We start from the raw sequence: 20,543 nt of genomic DNA, 5'->3' as shown, positions 1-20,543 counted from the left end.
GGGTAGGAAACTGTCAGGGAATAATACGTTTATAGAGATTTGATGAGGAAGTAATAAAAGGCTGGAGGACATAAGAAATCGATGACGCACAATTCTGTACTTCTATGCATAAATACTTTGGCCAACTAATGAGAAGGAAGGACTCACTGGAGAAGAGCCTAATGCTGGGAAAGATTGAGGGCAAAAGAAGAAGGGGACGACAGAGAATGAGGTGGCTGGATGGAGTCACTGAAGCAGTAGGCGTGAGCTTAATTGGGCTCCAGAGGATGGTAGAGGACAGGAAGGCCTGGAAGAACGTTGTCCATGGGGTCACAATGGGTCGGACACAACTTCGCAACTGACAACAACAACAATGCATAAAACTGCATAGATGTATACATATCAGGAGCTGACCTGAGAGAGACCCTTTTTTGATCAGTACATTCACAGCACTAGAAACATCAAATGAAGTTTCCCATAGGCTGTCTAAATGTTTATTGTACAGCAAACCTAGGCACATTAGTGCCTTCTGGAGAATTTGAATGTCCGTTATGACCAGCTGGCATGTTCGGTGGTATAGGATTGTGGGAGCTGCAGTCTAAAATCTCTGGAAATCTCTCTGTCATAGTCCATGGACTATTATTTCCTTGACATGCAGAAGAGTTCCTGTTAAGACAGGTAAACACAAAAGGCATCGCCTGTGTGTAGAGAGAGAGGGATGGATAATTATAGTTTATCAAGACATATGAACCTAGCTCAAGTGTACATTTTGGCTTGAGAAAAAAAAATCTGTAAAAGCCAGTGTGGTTAGAAGATTGGATTCAAACTTGGCAAACATACCAAAAAGATTTTATTATTATTAACATTTCTATGCCGCCCACTCTCCGAGGACTCTGGGCGGCTTACACCAAAGACAGTATACTAACTAGCATATTGCCCCCAACAATCTGGGTCCTCATTTTACCCACCTCGGAAGGATGGAAGTCTGAGTCAACCTTGAGCTGGTGAGATTTGATCCGCTGATCTGCTGAACTAGCAGTCAGCTGAAGTAGCTGCAGTACTGCACTCTAACCACTGCGCCACCTCGGCTTAACTGTGATGTTAAGGGAGATTGATCTGCTCTTCCTTCCACTAGTATCACCCTGTTACATTTAAATGTATTTAAGACCATGAGTTCAAAAATCAGTAAAGTGATCAATGCAATGGGTGTTTTGAAAGGCTTATCAAATAATTACAAATGCCCAATCATATACTGCCAAAATTACAGTAACGAAGAGGCAAAAGCAAACATTGACCTCACACAGAAATATTTCAATTGTAATCTCAATTTGTTTAAGCAAAGCACTTGTGGGAAACCCAAATAATTGCCTTTCAAGTGGGAAGGCTGTGTACATTTGCCAAATGTGTAGCAATAAAGGCAGGTGCTGTTGAAAGTGGAGAGGAGTCATCAAGGGAAAACGGGAAAAGGCTACTAACCCCCCTTCCTCTTCTCACTTTCCAATGTATGTTTGTGTAGTGGGAAGCCTCTCTGTCCATGGAGGCTCTCCCCACAAATGAAGAGTGCATGGAGAATCTCCATGAATAGAGAAGACTACCATACATTCTGCTATATCTGAATTGCAAACTCCAAACACCCACGAGAGGGCAGCAAAGAGATACAAAAAAAATGAACTTTGCTGCCAACTGGTGGCTCTCTAATTTTTGTAGGTGAGATATTGTACCGCTTTTGATGGAGGCCCTTTACAGGTGAAAGGTAAAGAGGAGAAGGGAACTAGCATTCAGACTGAGTTGAGATTAGAAATCCTAAGTATTTCTCAGATACTGTAATTTGCACAGTTGAACTTTCAGCACACAGTAACCAGGCCTAGATTTCTGTTTGCCTTTCAGGCTTGCACAAATCCCCAATTATTTTCCTTTTTGAAGACAGAAAGAGACACAGTTTTAAAGTTCTCCAGTTTTTCATTATAGCCCCATAGAACAAGGTGGCTTACACAGAGCCATCTACAGCATAGCAGGTGCCTCTGCCCACTAAACTGGGGCTGAGAATCATGGACCAAAGAGAATCTTCCTATAGAGCAGGGCTGTCAAACTCCCGGTACATGTGCTGGATGTGTCACATGCTGGCCACACCCATGCCCGGTTTAGCAAAGGGGGAAAAAAGTCCCAATATGTCACGTGACGCTGCCATGATGCCACGAGTTTGACACCCCTGCTGTAAAGTAAGCCTGCAAAAGTTTATACTTGGAGTCCTGCAAACAGATGCATGAAAGAGAGGACTGTATTTGTATATGCGGGCTGGAGATAATTAACTTTACAAATTAGTTTCCCTATTTTGCAGGCAATTTTTAATCAGTAGTTATTAATTGAATTAACATATTTTGCTTTCTTGGGGTGGCTTTTTGTAGGTAGGTAGTAGATAGAGGCACACAGAAATATATATAGATATATACAAATGCATTTATGCACAGGTGTGTCACATGTGCATGTAGAGGGGATCTTTTATCTTTTTGGAGAATTGTTTAAATACATAAGTTTACCTTCCTATGGGTTAATGTGGAAATAGTCTAGGCCAGTGATGGCTAACCTTTTTCTTGTCGTGTGCCAAAAGTGCGCACACACGCACGCGCAATAACGCATGTGTGTGCCAGCACCCATAATGCAATGCACCCACTGCACATGCACGCATGGTCCCCCCGCTAACCCCAACCCCGCATATGCAACTGTGACCCCTCCGCACTTCATTTTTGGCCTAGCAGGCCTCCCTGCGGCCTCCTGGGCCCAAAAAGGTGCCAGGGGGGACACCGCACCCCCCATGCTCCCCATGACCCCCGCGCATACAAATGCTCCCCCCTGCTCCCGCACATGCGTGCATGACCCCCCTAAGCATGTGCACGTGTCTCCCGCATGTGCCCCACCCCATGCGCATCCCAAAAATCAGCTGACTGGCAGGAGGCACATGGGCGCATGCGCAGTGGAGCTGAGCTGGGCAATGGCTCGCGTGCCCAGAAAGAGGGCTCTACGTGCCAGCTCTGGCATGCGTGCCATAGGTTCGCCATCACGGGTCTAGGCAGTTGTTTTGCATACCACATGTAGATTTAAATGTAGCAGCTAATCATTATACACACACACACACACACACATATACATACATATACATAACTATCCTAAATACACACACACACAATATTGTGTGAATAGCAGCAGGTGTATCTTAGTGGCGCCAGAAAAGAAGGCTGTTTTAAACCTTTTCTTTTCATGGCTTTCCCTGGTCAGAAAGGAAATTGTGACTTTTCCCCCTGATATATGTCTACCACAGTGGTGGGTTGCCCCGGGTTCACACCGGTTCTATAGAACTGGTAGTAAAACTGGCGGGAGGTTCCGCCCACTAACCCCGACGTCACCAAAATGCTGCTTCTGCACAGAAGCTTTTGTGCTTATGCAGAAGAGCGTGCACGAGTAAAGCGAGCGCGTGCACATGACCCCATTGCAAACCAGTAGTAAAGGTAAGTAGAACCCACCCCGGTCTACAAGACTAGATTGTGGGAGGAGAGCTGTAAACCTGACTGGGATGCCCAACAGTCAAGCACAGGGGAATCAAAGACAAAATGGAGGCAGACAAATTATTGTAGTCAACTAGTGTATAATTTGAAAGTGAATCTGCATTTCAGAGACTTTAGAGGTTCACTATTCCCAATATAACAAGCTTTCTTGTTTCCATGCTGACTGGAGAATTCTGGAAGTTGGAAGTCCACAAGTCTTAAAGTTGCCAAGTTTGGAGACCCCTGCAGTAAACCATAATTCAGCTAAGGCTTTCTCCGCTCAGTTTTTTCCAGGTATATTTCAGTCCCAAGGTATCTACAGAATCTTCTGATTGGGGACAGGTAGGCTTGGCATAATAAGGATACGTCTAAATAAATTTTAGCACCTTTGGCTTTTTGTCCCCTACTTATGTCAAGGAAAGAAGAACACAATTTTGGGGTTTGCTCACAGTTCATCACAGTTTCCTACCTTGTCTGGACTTGGAAGCTGAGCCAAGTTGGACTTAGTTTAAACTGGGATGAGAGATTCCAGGGCTATAGACTTGATGGAATAGTCAGAAAAGATTCTGGAAGACGGTTGTGACAAAATGCTTCCATGCTGTGGCCTTGAAATTTGGATGGACATGTCTGGTTATCAAGAGTCAGACTTGACTCAGAGGGCAACTTCAACTTTACCTTAAATGTAAGTTGTTATAAAACTCTCTAAGAAACACCTGGCTACAATTTATTTCAAAAATCAATTCCTAAACACCCTGGACAGCATAATCCTGCCCAATCATTCCTAGTTATTTATCTGATTGATAGTGATCCTTTTTATTGGTGCTGAATACTTAAGACAAGTCACAACATGCAAAATGTAGATGCAAAATAAAAAATTAAATGCAATGATGAAACTAGTGACAATTAACCATAAAACCTTGATGGAAGAAATAGAAAAGTGGATGGGGATGTGTTGTGGTCTGCCAGCAGCCTGCGGAGCTGGCAGCGGAGTCAGACAGTGAGGAGGCTGGGGAGGAACATGGGCCAGTCCTGGAGTCTGGGGAAGGCTCAGATGAGGGCTCTGCATCAGAGGCAGAGATGGGGCCAGGGCCATCTAGGAGTTATGCGCGGACTCCAGAGCCTCCAGAGTCAGACATCAGAGAGGCAGAGGAATAGGAGGAGCCTGTTCCTAGTGTGCGCTTGTGCAGAGCTGCCAGAAGCCAAGAACAGTTAAAACAAAAGGGATGACTCGGGAGCAGGGGTGAAATCTAAAAATTTTTGCTACCGGTTCTGTGGGCGTAGCTTAATTAGTGGGTGTGGCTTGGTGGTAAGGTGACTTGGAGGGCGTGGCTTGTTAGTCAGGTGGGCGTGGCCAAGTCAATGTCACTTCTTTGCCCTTTTTTAACCTACAAAACACAACATAACACAACACAACACAATACAACACAACTGGCTCACCCACAATATAAAAGCAGCAGTGCTAGACCCAAAATGGCCCCTGCAACAAGTAGGAACCTCACACAGCCACAAAAAGCCCAAAAACCCAACTTTCACACTTTAAACACACAAAATTTCACATACAGCTTTGTGAAATTTTGTGTGATTGTGTAGTTAGAGTGAAACACTACAGAAACACACTAAATCTCAGAAAGCTGCACAAATATTATTTTATTTTAATTTATTTTTATTTTTCTATAAAAGCAGCTAAATTTAAAACTTCCTAAACTTTAAATGGCTAGGTCTAAAAAAAGAACAACTAAAAAAAACCCCAATTAACTATTTTTTAAAATTATTATTATTATTATTATTATTATTATTATTATTATTATTATTATTATTATTTTAATTTGTATACCGCCCTTCTCCCAGAAGGGACTCAGGGCGGTGAACAGCCAAAATTAAAAAACATACAAATACAAAAATTAAGATAATTAAAAAGAATTAAATCACTAGCTTCCCAATTTAAAACCCCCAAATCCATAAAATTTAAAATCCCAATTTAAAAAACCATTTAGGCTAGGCCGGCTTGATGGAATAAAAACGTCTTCAGGGCTTTACGGAAGGTCCGGAGGTCCGGGATCAATCGTATTCCAGGAGGCAGCTCATTCCACAGGGCGGGTGCCCCCACAGAGAAGGCTCTCCCCCTGGGGGCCGCCAGCCGACATTGCCTGACCGACGGCACCCTGAGGAGGCCCTCTCTGTGAGAGCGTATTGGCCGGTGGGAGGTTATCGGTAGCAGCAGGCGGTCTCGCAAATACCCTGGCCCTAAGCCATGGAGCGCTTTAAAGATGAGAACCAACACCTTAAAGCGCACCCGGAAGACCACCGGGAGCCAATGCAGCTCGCGCAGGAGAGGTGTTACGTGGGAGCACCAAAGCTCCCAAAGAGGAAAAAAAACTTACCCAATTGAACAGGGGTCTCCAACCTTGGCAACTTTAAGACTTGTAGACTTCAACTCCCAGAATTCCTCAGCCAGCTTTGCTTTGCTGGCTGAGGAATTCTGGGAGTTGAAGTCCACAACTCCCTGCCTGCTTGATTGCAGGCAGGGAGATTTAGTTGCTTGCTGATGCAGGGATTACAGCAAGGCGTTGCGACCAGCAGCTAAGGTAAGCAAGCTGAGGGGGGGAGGGGGAGGGATTTTTGCTACCAATTAGCAGGCAGAGCCATTTAAAAGGAAAAAAGTTTTTTTCTTTTACATGGCTCTGGCGATCCAAGCTGAGTTGCCTGATTAGCAGGCAACTCAGCTGGGATCTCAGAGCTTGGCTGGTCAGAGCCATTTAAAAGAAAAAAAAGGCTCTGATGATTGTGCAGCTCAGCTGGGCATGGGGGGCGGGGGCAGGGATTTTTGCTACCGGTTCTCCAAACTGCCTGCTGCCATTGCTACCTACTCACCTGAGCCGGTCCGAACCAGGAACCTTTCACCCCTACTCGGGAGTAAGGCCTGGAGATGATTGGCCCTTCCCATAAGGGTTAAAAGAGGAGCAAAGGCACATCGGCCCTTTGCAGGAAAGCAACATTGTTAATTCTGTTCCCAGTTGGCATCTCTGTTTAATTCTGGACTCTGTGTGACTTTGCCAAGTAGGTCTTTGGCAGCGTGTCAAGGGAGATAAAGGTTGGTGATTATCCCAAAGGACTTCTCCCGAAGGACTTTTTGCAACTAATTGGGACTCAGCTGTGAATGAACGTAATTCACAGCTGTTGCAATAAAAGAGGTTTGTGGGACTACTCGTGTGTTTTAATGACTCAGGAAACCTGGGTCACAACAGGATGCAACCCTATGAAGAACACATGCTATAGTTTGAGAGCCATGCAGTAGACCCTTTCTGATACGCCCAATAAACAGACCCTGATTGAAGGTTCTTCTTAACATCTGAATACTTTTATCTATTTATTTAATATATCTCATATTTACATTTTACAGTTCAAGGCAGCATACATAATGCTTCCTTTCCTGTCTTCCCCCCACAACAATCCTTTGAGGTGAGTTGGGCTGAGAGACAGTAACTGGCTCATAATCACCCAGATAGTATTTTTGCCTGAGGGATGTCTATGGAGATTCTCAATCATCCAGATCATGGTTGTCCCAAAGGTACTTTTTCAGGAGGCAACTGGATTTTCTGGATTTTCTTTGAAGACGTTTCATTTCTCATCTAAGAAGCTTTTTCAGCCCAGAAGTTGAAAAAGCTTCTTAGATGAGAAGTGAAACATCTTCAAAGAAAGACCAGAAAGTCCAGTTGTCTCCTGAAAAAGCACCTTTGGGTTTGCCTGAGGGAATTTCCCACTTTCTAATCCAGCACCTTTGTCACTACATCACATTGTCTCAGTATCACAAGAACTGGACTTTCAGATAGATAGGTCCTATCCCAGGTACGGTTTAAAAAGTAAATGCTAGCAAGTTAAAATGTGTCTGAGAAATCACTGTTTTAGAACCATCTGTGTTCTTTCCATTAAGTCTCTTTGCTCCAAGTGGGACCTGCTTAACCAATATGTGGTTAGCTCAAGAAGGCATGCTATCAAGTCCTACCCACACCTCTGTCTCAAGGAAGTAAGGAAGCCTGGGATCTTGGCAATGTTGGTGCCTCACTGAAGAGTAGTGGGCCTGTAGGTCTGGATGGCCCTTAACCTGTTCTGATTTTAAAAAGCAGCAAATCCCATGCTTTTCTGCAAGGCTTTCAAAGGGCTGAGCACCATATAAGGCAGTCAGCATTTTACTGGGAAGTTTTTGGCCCTGCCAATACATACAGTATGATGGACTGGTTTTGATAATGTTATTCTTTTAGAATTGTAAGTTACCTAGAATTAATTGTGTGGGAGGCACATTCTTTCTCTTTCTCTTTTTTTCTTCAGTTCTTTATGACTTTATTAGTTTTCTTCATTGCTTTTGATAGTTTACAACTTGGTTTAATATCTCTAAATTTAAACCAGAATCTTGTTGATGGTCTCTATCCAGTGTGGTTTTAGCCAGTTTCCTTTTCTAGCACCTCCATTCTTAGCATAGTTAATGTAAGGAATTTGAATAAATGCTTTGAGCAAAATAAAAGAGCCTGAGCTTGGTAAACATAATTTCCAATGGTATTTATTTCTTGATGCTATTCTCTCCCTTTTCTTCTCCCTTTCCCCCCATCTCTCATCCCCCCCCCTTTGTCTCTCTCTCTCTCCCCCTTTGTGTCTAAGCTCTGCACAGTAGCAATCTCCATATCCATAATTTGAAGGAATTTAATTTCCATCTGTGTTTTTATTATCCAGTTTTCACAACTAGGTAGTTACAGAAAAAACAATAGCATTTATTATTCTGCACTTGGTATTAAGACTGATATCTTTGCTTTTCCAGATCTCCATATGCTGGTCACCGCAGTGCACTCAAGTGATACAGTATTCTGAAAAATCACCTAAATCAGTTTAAATGAATAAATGAAGTCTTTTTTTTTAATGTGGACACCAGCAGTGCAGAAGGGATCATATCTTCACTGTTGCATTTTACACTAAATGGCACTTCTGGATACCTCTCAAGATTATACTCACATAACAGCATCTGACAATAAAGGCAATCATGATTGCTTTCCCCCCCCAACCAAAATACTTTTTATGTTTGGAAAACACATTGCTACTTTATCTTAACTTAGTGAATGCATGAAGAAATGTTCCCCATGCACATTAGCCCTGCCCCCATGTTTTCTGTGCATCCAGTTAGTAAGCATGTCCCAACTCGTTGGCTACCTCAATTTTTCACATTGTCTGGCAAAATTCCCTGTTCTGGGGTTTGGGCATATTTGAACTGAACCTTATTCATCTTATTCATCTTCTGTTTAAGATAACCATAATCTAATTTCTGTAGGGTTTGCTACCTATCTCTTTATCATCGTCCCTGCTCTTTGCTGGATCCTTACCAGCATATGAGAAGGATTTATACTGACGTCAGCATGCAAGCAGACTGCATTTTTTCCCATGTTAGGAGTATCATCCCTCATTCAGCCACCACTCGATAATAAGAAAACAACTTTAGAATTGGGAGAGCAAAGTAAATCTTAAAAGTTTTTGGGGTGCAATGCAAAGCTAACATTTTGGATCGTTAATCAGAAAAATGCTACCAGGCTGTACTTTTGTTGTTGTTCATTATTCAGGGTTTATATAGCACCTAAACATTATGTAGTGTAGGAACACTGGTGTGATTATTTAGATGAAGACAAAGGGTTGAGTTTCTAAAACGTACAGCTCAGGGGTGATATTCACTTACCTTCGCTACCGGTTCGCAAATGTGAGTGCGCGTGCTCCTCCACACATGTGCAGAGCCTTCTGCGCATGTGCAGAGGGTCAAAAATGGGACGTGATGACATCCGGGCGGGTGGGCACAGCTTCCCGCCGCTACCAGATCACGGGATCCGAATAGAGCCGGCTGAATTTCACCACTGGTAGAATTCATATTTGAAAAATAATCAGAACATTTTCATTTTCACCATGGTGGCGCAGTGGTTAAAGTGCAGTACTGCAGGCTACTTCTGCTGATCACCGGCTGTCAGCAGTTTGGCAGATCGAATCTCACCAGGTTCAAGGTTGACTCATCCTTCCATCCTTCCAAGGTTGGAAAAATGAGGATCCAGATTGTTGGGGGCAATAGGCTGACTCTGTAAACTGCTTAGAGAGGCCTGTAAAGCACTGTAAAGTAAATTTAAACAAATAAATAAATCATGGGAAACCCCAGGTGTAGGCTAGGAAAAAGGGCTAGGAGAAGGCAGTGGCCAAATCACTTGTATCTTGCTGCCAGGAAATCTATAAAACTGCATTTCAAACTATAGTTACTGAATGGCAACGCTGGGAAAAATAATCCTGTTTTATGGCTGTTTAAAATTAAGTTTCGAAGATGCATTTTGAGCAGTTGCCACTGTGGAAAAAAACATGGCTTCTACATATGGACAACAATTTCCCAATTTATAACTGCAACACGTCCCGTTGGGAAGACACATCTTCTTGTGGCGCTAATGTCCAAGTTCTAAATGTGCAAATGAGAAACATGGGAAATTTGAGACTTCCGTTTCATAATGTTTAGTAAGAAATAGTTGTTTGTTTGTTTGTTTGCTTGTTTAATTCATTTGCCACCCATCTTCTTTCAAACAACTGTGGGCATAAAATATATATCTGTGCCACCACCAAGAGCTGTACAATGCAGTATGGCTCTTGGTGCAACAATCAGTGGTGGGTTGCTACCGGTTCACCCCTGATTGAGTGAACTGGTAGCGGCAGCGGCGGGAGGCTCTGCCCACCTGCCCGGATGCTTCTGCCATTGCGTGAACACACCCACAAACGAACTGCTAGCAACAGGTTTTGGAACCCACCCCTGGCGACAATACAGTATTGCATGCTAACTTACTGCCCACTGCCAGCACTTCAATCCTCAAGGTTTTTTTTTTATTATTTTTATTAGATTTATATGCCGCCCTTCTCCGAAGACTCAGGGCAGCTTACAATGTGCTCAGCAATAGCCTTCATCCTTTTGTATATTTATACAAAGTCAGCTTATTGCCCCCACAGACTGGGTCCTCATTTCACCTACCTTAGAAAGGATGGAAGGCTGAGTCAACCTTGAGCCTTGGCAAGATTCGAACCCTGCAGTAATTGCAGGCAGCTGGTCTTAATCTTAATAACCAGCTTAATAACAGGGTGCCTTAAACCCCTGTACTACCAAGGCTCTTCGACTCTTTGACTCAGCCTTCCATCCTTCTGAGGTCGATGAGGACCCAGATTGCTGGGGCCCATATGCTGACTCTGTAAACCACTTACAGGGGGCTGTACAGCACTATGAAGCCGTATATAAGTCTATTGCAATCTGTCTTTAGCCTTAATACAACTTTATGTCATCTACTAATTATTATTCATTAGGGAAATTAACAGGTTGGATTGTATTTGTGATTCAAGTTTTTGTTTCTCTTGTAGCAAACTTCCAAGCTGGGCAAGAGCTGTTGTCCCCAAAATATTTTACGTCACAGAGAAGGCATGGAACTACTACCCATATACAATTACAGGTATGTTTTAAGGGAGTTGTGATGGTAAAGAAAGTAGATGTTTTCAGTTGTTTCATGATTCTGCTATTCTATCTTGGATTAAAAATGTTATTACCATTTAATATTTTAGAGACTAAATGCTCCATCCAATGCATATTAATTTTCAGTTGGGTATACATATATTATTAGTTCGGGTTTAGAATTGCGAGCAGTGAAATCAGTGGGAAATGACATGCAAAGTCTACACAGAGCGACAATTAGATTGGAGGTTGGTGTTAAGCAAAATAATCACTGTTACTTTTTATAATGGCAGTGACAGTTGATATACAACACAGCTGAATTAATTAACCTCTGCAGTGAAATGGGAAATTGTGGATTCTATTTAGACAAATTAATAGAATGGAACTTTAGCCGAAGTCTTCCCTCGGAATTCCTTTGTTCACGAATGACCAGAGGAAGGATAGTAGCAGGCCAGTGGAATCCTGGCTGACTCCAGCTGACTCTGAAGATTGAATTTCTAATATCTGATTTGCATCACTTGATTCTTTTCCATGTCCTGTGCAAATATAAAAAGATATGCAAATGTAAAAGAGGGGCATTTTTTAGAGTGGGGGTTGTAGATTATGGATGCAAATAGATTTTTTTTGCCCTCCCCAAAACTACCTGCTCTCATTTCAGTTCTTAACTTCTCTCCATCCCCCCTCCGAATATAGAAACTGCATTTGGGCCCATCATTGGACAGCCTCCTGGGTAGCTGAATTTTGAACTTCACTCCTGTTTTGGTTCAAGAAACTGGAGCCGTGGGCCCTTTAAATAGCAAATGGGTAGCCTCCTGTGCCCAGTAGTAATTACCTGATCCAGAGGTGGGTTTCAGTAGGTTCTGACCAATACTGGAGAACCGATAGCGGAAATTTTGAGTAGTTCGGAGAACCGGTAGTAAAAAATTCTGACTGGCCCCACCCCCATCTATTCTCTGCCTCCCAAGTCCCAGCTGATCGGGAAGAAATGGGGATTTTGCAGTAACCTTCCCCTGGAGTAGGGTGGGAATGGAGATTTTACAGTATCTTTCCCCTGCCACGCCCACCAAGCCACGCCCACCAAGCCATGTCACACCCACCAAGCCATGCCACGCCCACCAAGCCACACCCACAGAACCGGTAGTAAAAAAAATTGAAACCCACCACTGACCTGATCCCTGAGAGCCAATACAAATAAAGAAGATTTGAGATTTATTATTTTTTTTTGAGATGGCCAGATAAGGAGGGATTACCTCAGACAAGACTGAGTTGATTTATTATAGACTACAGGTAGTCTTTGATTTAAAACCATTCAGTTACTGTGGCACTCAAAAAAGTGACTTACAATCATTCCTCACACGTATAACCATCATAGCATCCCCACAATCATGTGATCAAAATATCAGCGCTTGGCAACCAGCCTGTATTTATGACAGTTGCAGCATCCTGGAGCCATGTCATTTACGACTTTCCCAGATGGCTTCTGGCAAATAATTAATAGGGGAAGCCAGATTTGCTTAATGACCACATGAGTCACTAAACTGCAGTGATTTGCTTTATGACCATGGCAAAAAAGGTCATAAAATTGGACATGACTCAGTTCATAACTGCCTTGCTTAGCAGCTGAAATTCTGGTCTCAATTGTAGTTGTAACTCAAGGACTACCTATGTTTGTCTGTCTGTCTGTCTCTCTCTCTCTCTCTCTCTCTCTTTTACTATATGTTCAGTGTGAACAATCTTATCTTCCCTCGCTTGTCATAAAATTATTTCTTTAAAAAAAAAAATTCTGGAGTTGACAGGCTGCCTTCTAACTCCCATTTCAGCTGCAGATTTTTCAGTGCCTTTGTGACTTTGAACAGTGGCTTAACAAATGGTTGTAAATGGAGGATTACCTGTCGTTGAAGAAGGCTGGCTTATTCTCTAATACATTTCACAGCCTTAAAAGTGCCACACAAAACTGTTATTTTCATAACACAAATTCACAGATAGTCCTCTAGTCATTTTTGTTGTTTATTTCCCCTTAACTTTCATAAGTGAAAGTTTTATAAATTACAGATTAGAAAACTCCCTAATCCAGTGGTGAAATCCAAATTTTTTTGCTACCGGTTCTGTGGGCATGGCTTGGTGGGCGTGGTATGGCTTGGTGGGCGTGGCAGGGGAAGGATACTGCAAAATCTCCATTCTCACCCCACTCTGGGGCCAGTCAGAGGTGGTATTTGCCGGTTCCCCGAACTATTTAAAATTTCCGCTGGATTCTAGAACCTGCTGGATTTCACCTCTGTCCTAATCCCTATAAAAATAATGACTGCCCATATTTTTGTTTCTTGCTCTAGTCTTTGCTAGATACGCATTCCACAACTCTTTTCACTGCTGCTTAAGTGTTGCACTACATAAAATTGTAAAGTAGGTTTGATAATTCACCTGGTTGCTATAGCTGATTTCTCTCACAGTTAACCTAATAGCTGTATTGCACCAGGGATATTATTTAGTAGGGGTTACAAGGATCAGGCACTGCTTCATTCAGTTCATCCAAGGACAAGTTGCCATTCTTCATAATTAGAACTTTTGCTAACTGGAGAGGCAAGCTGAACACGAATTAGTCATACGGCTACAAATTATTGTTTATGGTACCAGGGCTCAGTTTGCTCTCTCCACATGTCTATCTGAAAATTGCTTTACATGTCCAGGGCATACCCAGTGTTCTTGTAAAAAATAAAAACAAAAACCCTGCTCTCACTTCTGCCATCTGAGGTAAAATGTCAAGGGCATATTTCTCCTGGCACCCAGAGTTTCTTTGGCACCAGAGGAGGAGAGCAAACGTGCTCTAACTTTGAGCTAACAGGGAATTGGAGAATTGTGCTGCCTGAAGGGAAGCCAGAGTAGTGAGATGTATACATTCTCAAAAAGCCACAATGAAGCCCTGACTACTCTCCCAGGACAGAAATGATCTCCTTGGGTTCTGTTGTTCCCATCGACTACTCCCTTTAGATTATTGTGTGGAACTATCCTTGGGATCTGCCTCATAAGAATTTCCAACTGCACCAGCACCATATCCAAGAGTCCAATGGAAAAAGGGAAGGTAGCCGAGTGGTAAAGCACACATTGATTTCTCCAGTTTACAAATTAAAAATGGAGGAGGTATCATGGAAGTCTTCTTTTTTTTTTTTTTTTTAATTTAGATTTATATGCCGCCCTTCTCTGGAGACTCAGGGCGGCTTACAATGTGCTAAGCAATAGCCTTCATTCTTTTGTATATTTATACAAAGTCAGCTTATTGCCCCCACAACTGGGTCCTCAATTTACCTACCTTAGAAAGGATGGAAGGCTGAGTCAACCTTGAGCCTTGGCGAGATTCGAACCTGCAGTAATTGCAGGCAGCTGGTCTTAATAACCAGCTTAATAACAGGGTACCTTAGACCACTGCACTACCAAGGCTCTTCTGCCTAAGATGGAGCTTTGGAGAGTAGTTGTCAATCAGAAGAAATAATACTGCAGAGGGAACAAAAAAAAAAAATCTTTGGACAGATGAATCTTGAGGGACTTTTGCTGTATCCCATGAATTTAGTTGTCTTATATGGTGCCATTTTAGCTTTCATATCCAGTTCTTTACCCCAAACTGTCATATCTACTTTCCTAAAAGAAGGCAACTATTCTCGCAGATGAAACAGGATTAACAAAATATAACCTTTTCTAACAAGTATTTTGTAGTTGTTTGAGGCAAACCTGTTATGTTCTCCATGCTGATGGGAAGCTTAATCTTTCCCTTCCTCTCCAAAGTGAATGCTGTAAAAAAAATATATCATGAATTGGTAAGACATTTTGGAGCAATATTTTTAAATTTGGTTTCCTCCATTGTATTTGTTGTGGGAGACTGCAGGGTTAAGGTTTCTCTTACATATACACACGCACAGTTTTTATGCTTCCCTTGGTGTTGTACAGTTAGTATGTTGATATAACCCATAAACTTCCATCACAAAGAAGTGCACACATATTTGTAGACAAATATCATTATTGTCAACAATTTTAATTTATATAAAACTGAATAATTTATTAGGCAAAAACGGTAATAATTTAAATTAAATTAATTAAATGGTGACATGGAGTGGTGGTTTCAATCTTCTAAGGCAAGGGTGTCAAACTTGCGGCCCACGGGCCAGATGCATCACACACTGGCCACGCCCACCCCAATTTTAGCTAAGGCGGAAAAAGTTCCGATACTTCACATGATGATGTGATGATGCGAGTTTGACACCCCTGCTTTAAGGACTATGCCTGACTCACATTTGCCATTATTAAGATAGCATTTGACACACATTCAAAATGCTTTGATACTCTAGCATTTGACTCTAACTTGAATTATTATGCAGTTTGCCGATTGGAACCCTGGGCGTATTCTTGATATATTAATTCAATTGATTTTCCAGTAAAATTTAGAATAACTTATACACATTTAAGATAAAATAAAAACCGTCTAATTTGTTTGGTGTATATGTGCATACATGAACACACATATATACAATACACACATTTAAACAATTCTGTAACTTTAACATTTCATTAAGAGCAGGGAAGCTAAAAAGCAAAATTATGCAAGAATGACACCCATCAAGTTCAGTTCACAGCTTCCAATAATTTCTCTGCCCATTCATTATTGAACAATTACAAATAGTGCCCCTTTGAATTATGTTATATGATTCTTAAGGCTTTGTATCATGCATCAAAATTAGCAGTGTCTTTTGCATTTTATTGAAGCAATGTGAACAATGAAATAATTTTATGCCATTATTTTTCCTTTTCTTTTATTCCCATCGGCCGAATGTGGATCAGAATACACGGTAAGTTCTGATTCTTCTTTGTCATGTTAAATAGTATTTAAAAGCTATGATTAGAACAAAACAATAGATTCTTGGCTTTTTAGAAGAATAAAAATACTGATATTCAACAGCAGATTGCTGCTTCTTTTATGTAGCTGAAGAAGAATAGTGCTTCTAATATTATCAGTTATGTCACTGATATAAAAAATGTAATAATTTCAAAGCTTGATATATTTTGTTACCCAGTAGCTGTAATAATAATAATAATAATAAACCTTTCTCTCTTTATATATAAAAAAAGAGATATACAGGTTTAATATGCTGGTTATTGCTAGTAATAGAGAGACAGTTTTTCATTTTATCTTTCATTAACTTATAAAACAACCATCTGTCTTGATACAGTACCTGGAAAATGCTGCAATCTCCAGACAGAATTAAACAATTCTGGGCTTGGTGCCCAGAAAACATAAGAACTGAACTAGGCAGTATAAGACAGAAGAGACACAGAGCATACTTAAAAATACTGTACCCTGCTCTGAGCAAAATCAACTTCTGTCCCCTATGAAACAAATCTTGTAGAAATAAATATCTGTAGCAAGCACCCTTCCCTATAACAGTTTGATCAACATTCTAAAAAAAAAAAAAAAGATTCCATAGCTAGTTTAAGTAAAAAGATGGGAAGATTGGCCTTCACAAACTCAAAAGGTAAAGATGTCCTTAAGTCAAGCTTCTCATGTTGACTACTTGCATCTGTTTATTATTGCCAAGCGCAGTTAGGAATAATTCAGAAGTCCTGTGTGGAACCAAATATGTATGAAACATCTGTCAGCTGCTCATTAAAATGAGCCTGAAAAGGTCTGTGTCAGCCGTAACAAATTCACTCCTTAACGTTAATGCAGCTCTTCAAGCAACAACTTTTTCTCCAACTTATCCAGAGTAGAAGCACTTCTTCTGAACTATTTTGAAGCATACGTAGTCCTAAGGCCCATGTAGATTTCTTGGTAGCAGTATGGCAGCTGTTTGTTAATATTGTCTTCTGGGATTTTATTGTTTACATCCCAGTCTTGCCTATGGGCTTTGGAAGCCTTCCACCCAAGTAGTAGCAACCCCAATGGTAAGCTTTGTGCCTAGACAAGGTTGGATCAGGTGCTTCCACATGTTTGGAGGTTTGATAATTAACATGGCTAAACATGAGGTTTTAACAAAATGTCATCCAAAAATTAGTCCAGTCACTGTAGGGTTAGAGATGTGTGGTATAAAGAATTTAAAGACCACTACACTGTACAGAAAACTATATCTCTTTGCTCTCAAATTGTCCAAATTTACTGAGCTCAGATCTGGTAAATCCTGGGAGTCCTAGAATAGCCTAGAATAGGGGTATAACATTTGTTTATGCTTAGAGTCTCCAAGAGAGCTTACATGAGAGTTTAATCTCATCTTTGTTATATTTTAGTTTATTAATTATTCCCTTGATGCATTCCCAGGACAACAAATGCTGTTTTCTCTCCTTTTGGATGTTTTCTCTTCTGGACATGATCTGTAATATTTGTTTTGAACAATAGTGGCTTAAAGCATTTTATTGTTGAGATAATTACAAAGTATATTATTGTGAGAACCATCAAGGCTTTCACTATTGAAGATAGGAGGCTGTATGTGTTTAAAATATTCTTCAATGGGAAGGAAGGCAGGAAGAAACAGGTAGATATAAAGTCCCAATGCATGAAAAATATCAGTAAAACTTGATTTTGTCCATTAAAAATAGCCATTATCTCTCTATGGACAGAGGGAACTGCACTGTCAACAGGTACTTTCCCATTCCTCTTGCAAACAGCTAAACTCTCAGTGTATGTGGTTGTTATGTTCTTATAAGGACATCCGCCCTGATTGGCTGCTAGCCATCGGGCAGGAAATTTGAATCCCTGTCAAGGGGCGGTGCGTCTGCCGGAAGCGAATATAAGGAGAGCTCCGGCAGCGCACCAGCAGTCTTGTCTTGTCTTGTTACTTTGTAGCTAATAAAGTTACTAAATGTATCGAGCTGGTCACGTCTTCATTTCCTGCGCCTGATCTAACACTGGCGACGAAGGACTAGAGAAGAGAACCTGAGCAAGACTCGTGGCACGATCGCCCACCGAGCTGAAGTCACGAAACCACAGCGACTTCCAGAATGGCAACCCCGCAAGCCCCGATGAAAGCACTGAACCCATTCGACCCATCCCGAGAGAAGTGGAGGTCGTACATGGTCCGATTCCGGCAGTTCCTGCGAGGTAATGGCTACCAGAACCTCGACGATGAGCGGAAAAGAGCCCTCTTCCTGGCTCACTGCGGATCGGACGTCCTGGAGATGGCGATTGACCTCGTGGCACCCAGGGACATTGAGGAGATGTCCTGGAACGACCTGCAGGAAGTCCTACAGGAGCACTACGCACCCACAGGCACCCCAATCGCAAACAGGTTCACCTTCCAGCAGAGAAACCAGCGGGAAGGTGAATCCATCAAGGAATTCGTGGCAGCGCTTCGCCAAATCGCTGCCAACTGCGAGTTCGACAACGTGGACAATGCCATCCGAGACCGCGTTGTTTTTGGAATGCGAGATGTGGGTCTGCAGAAGAAGTTCCTCAGCCGAAAGAGGATTCCACTCAAAGACGTCCTCAATGAAGCAACAGCGGCTGAAACATCTGAGAAAGCAGCTGCCGCGATGGTAAAGGCAAGAGGGATCCACAAGATCCACAAGTCGGGCCTGACCTCATCAGTTGAGGCAACCACGCAATCCGAATCTGATGAGGAAATGGCCGTCCACAAGGTTTCCCGCCCCCCCAGGCGGGAAAACCCACAGCATGGCGACCGGGGAGAACGATGCGGCAGCTGCAGAGGCGACCACCCCAGGGCAACCTGCAGATGGAGGGACGCGACCTGCCGCCGATGCCTGAAGAGGGGGCACATCGCCGAGGCCTGCAGAGCAGCAGATCCAGCCCCAGAACCGCCCAGACCACGATTCCACGAGAATCGCAAAGATAACCAGAGGACATCCAAACAGTCCTCGAACCAGTCCCGGCGCGGGGAGGAGGAATATCCCCGCAACAGAACGGTGCACCAGACCACCATCGCTCACACAAGCGACGAGGGGACCACCAAGTTCCACGTGACGCTGATAGCAGAGGGGTCACCATGCAAGATGGAGGTAGACTCCGGATCCGCCTACTCCATCATGGACTGGCAGCACCTACAGCAGCTGAAGCCATCCTGCAAGAAGACCCAGCTGAAAACCCCGAAGGCGAGGCTTGTGGACTTCAACGGAAACCCCATTGGAATCCTGGGCAGAACCACCATCCACATCAATTACAAGGACTTTAACGGAGAGCTGCCCATCACCATCGTGGAGAACAGCCGACCGAACCTGTTAGGAGTGGAGTGGTTTAAACCGCTGGGGCTTTCCATCGAGGGCATCCACGAAATCCATAGGGACGAACTCGACACCATCCTCGAAGAGTTCAAAGAAGTCTTCGATGGTAAGCTGGGGAAATTTGTGGGAAGGCCAATCTCCTTTAATCTGGACAAGGGAATCACCCCAATTAGGCTTAAGCCCCGCCGTGTTCCGTTTGCCCTGCGGCCGAAAGTAGACGAACAGCTGGATAAGCTGATCGCCCAGGGTGTTCTGGAACCGATCGATCATGCTTCATGGGAGACCCCCATTGTGACCCCACTGAAGCATGATGGGTCTGTGCGCATCTGCGCCGACTACCGTTGTACCATCAACAAGGCGTTGGCACAGAGTGCATACCCAGTCCCAGTTGTGCAACATCTGCTGCATTCCCTGGGATCTGGCTCAATTTTCGCGAAACTGGACCTGGCCCAGGCTTACCAGCAACTGCCAGTGGATGAAAAAATGGCGGAGGCACAAACAATTGTCACGCACAGGGGGGCATTCAAATGTAACCGCCTCCAATTTGGAGTCAGCGCTGCCCCCGGCATTTTCCAATCTATGATGGAACGCCTTCTCCAAGGCGTTCCAGGGGTGGTGCCTTACTTCGACGATGTGCTAATCTCCGGTGACTCACGAGTTCAACTCCTTGAAAGGCTCAGGCTTGTCCTGCAGCGGTTCAAGGCCAAGGGCTTGAGGGTCAGGCGGGACAAGTGCATCATAGGAGTACAGGAAGTCGAGTTCCTGGGCTAGCTCATTGATAGCACGGGCATCCACCCCACCAAATCAAAAGTGGAAGCAATCCATGAAGCTCCAAGCCTAAAAAACAAAATGGAGCTTCAGGCATTCCTTGGGTTGCTCAACTTCTACGCAATTTTTCTAAAACAGAAAGCCACAGTTGCTGAGCCACTCCACCGCCTGCTGGGGAAATCGGCTTCCTGGAAGTGGGGCCAGGAAGAGGAAGCAGCATTCCGGGCCATAAAAGGACTATTGACGTCCAAGAGCGTCCTCATCCAATACAGCGAGACGCTCCCCATCAAGCTGACCTGCGATGCGTCGCCTTATGGGGTGGGGGCAGTTCTCAGCCACGAACTGCCCAACGGCACGGAAGCCCCGATCGCTTACTTCTTGAAGACCATGTCCAGCGCAGAACGGAACTACAGTCAGCTGGACAAAGAAGCCCTGGCCATCGTGGCAGGAGTGAAGCGCTTCCATGAATACCTCTACGGAAGACGCTTCACCATAATCACCGATCACAAGCCACTCCTGGGACTCCTCGCAGGCGACCAACCCACCCCGGC

At 43.3% G+C, this 20,543-nt stretch overlaps 1 protein-coding gene across 1 annotated transcript in view; it reads left to right on the top strand.

The window, feature by feature from the left end:
* The window catches only part of PITPNC1 (phosphatidylinositol transfer protein cytoplasmic 1), a 169,186-nt gene that overhangs the window by 90,475 nt on the left and 58,168 nt on the right, over nucleotides 1-20,543 (top strand). The window contains exons 3-4 of the mRNA XM_034412637.3: nucleotides 10,926-11,014; nucleotides 15,838-15,845. Coding sequence (XP_034268528.1) covers nucleotides 10,926-11,014; nucleotides 15,838-15,845 — 97 coding nt within the window. The remainder of the gene's footprint in view (nucleotides 1-10,925; nucleotides 11,015-15,837; nucleotides 15,846-20,543) is intronic.

This window comes from Pantherophis guttatus, chromosome 2 (assembly GCF_059756535.1).
Source record: "Pantherophis guttatus breed Tessera chromosome 2, ASM5975653v1, whole genome shotgun sequence".
Lineage (NCBI taxonomy): Eukaryota > Metazoa > Chordata > Lepidosauria > Squamata > Colubridae > Pantherophis > Pantherophis guttatus.
Note: the sequence above shows the minus strand (reverse complement) of the source record. Positions and strands in the feature narration are given on the sequence as shown.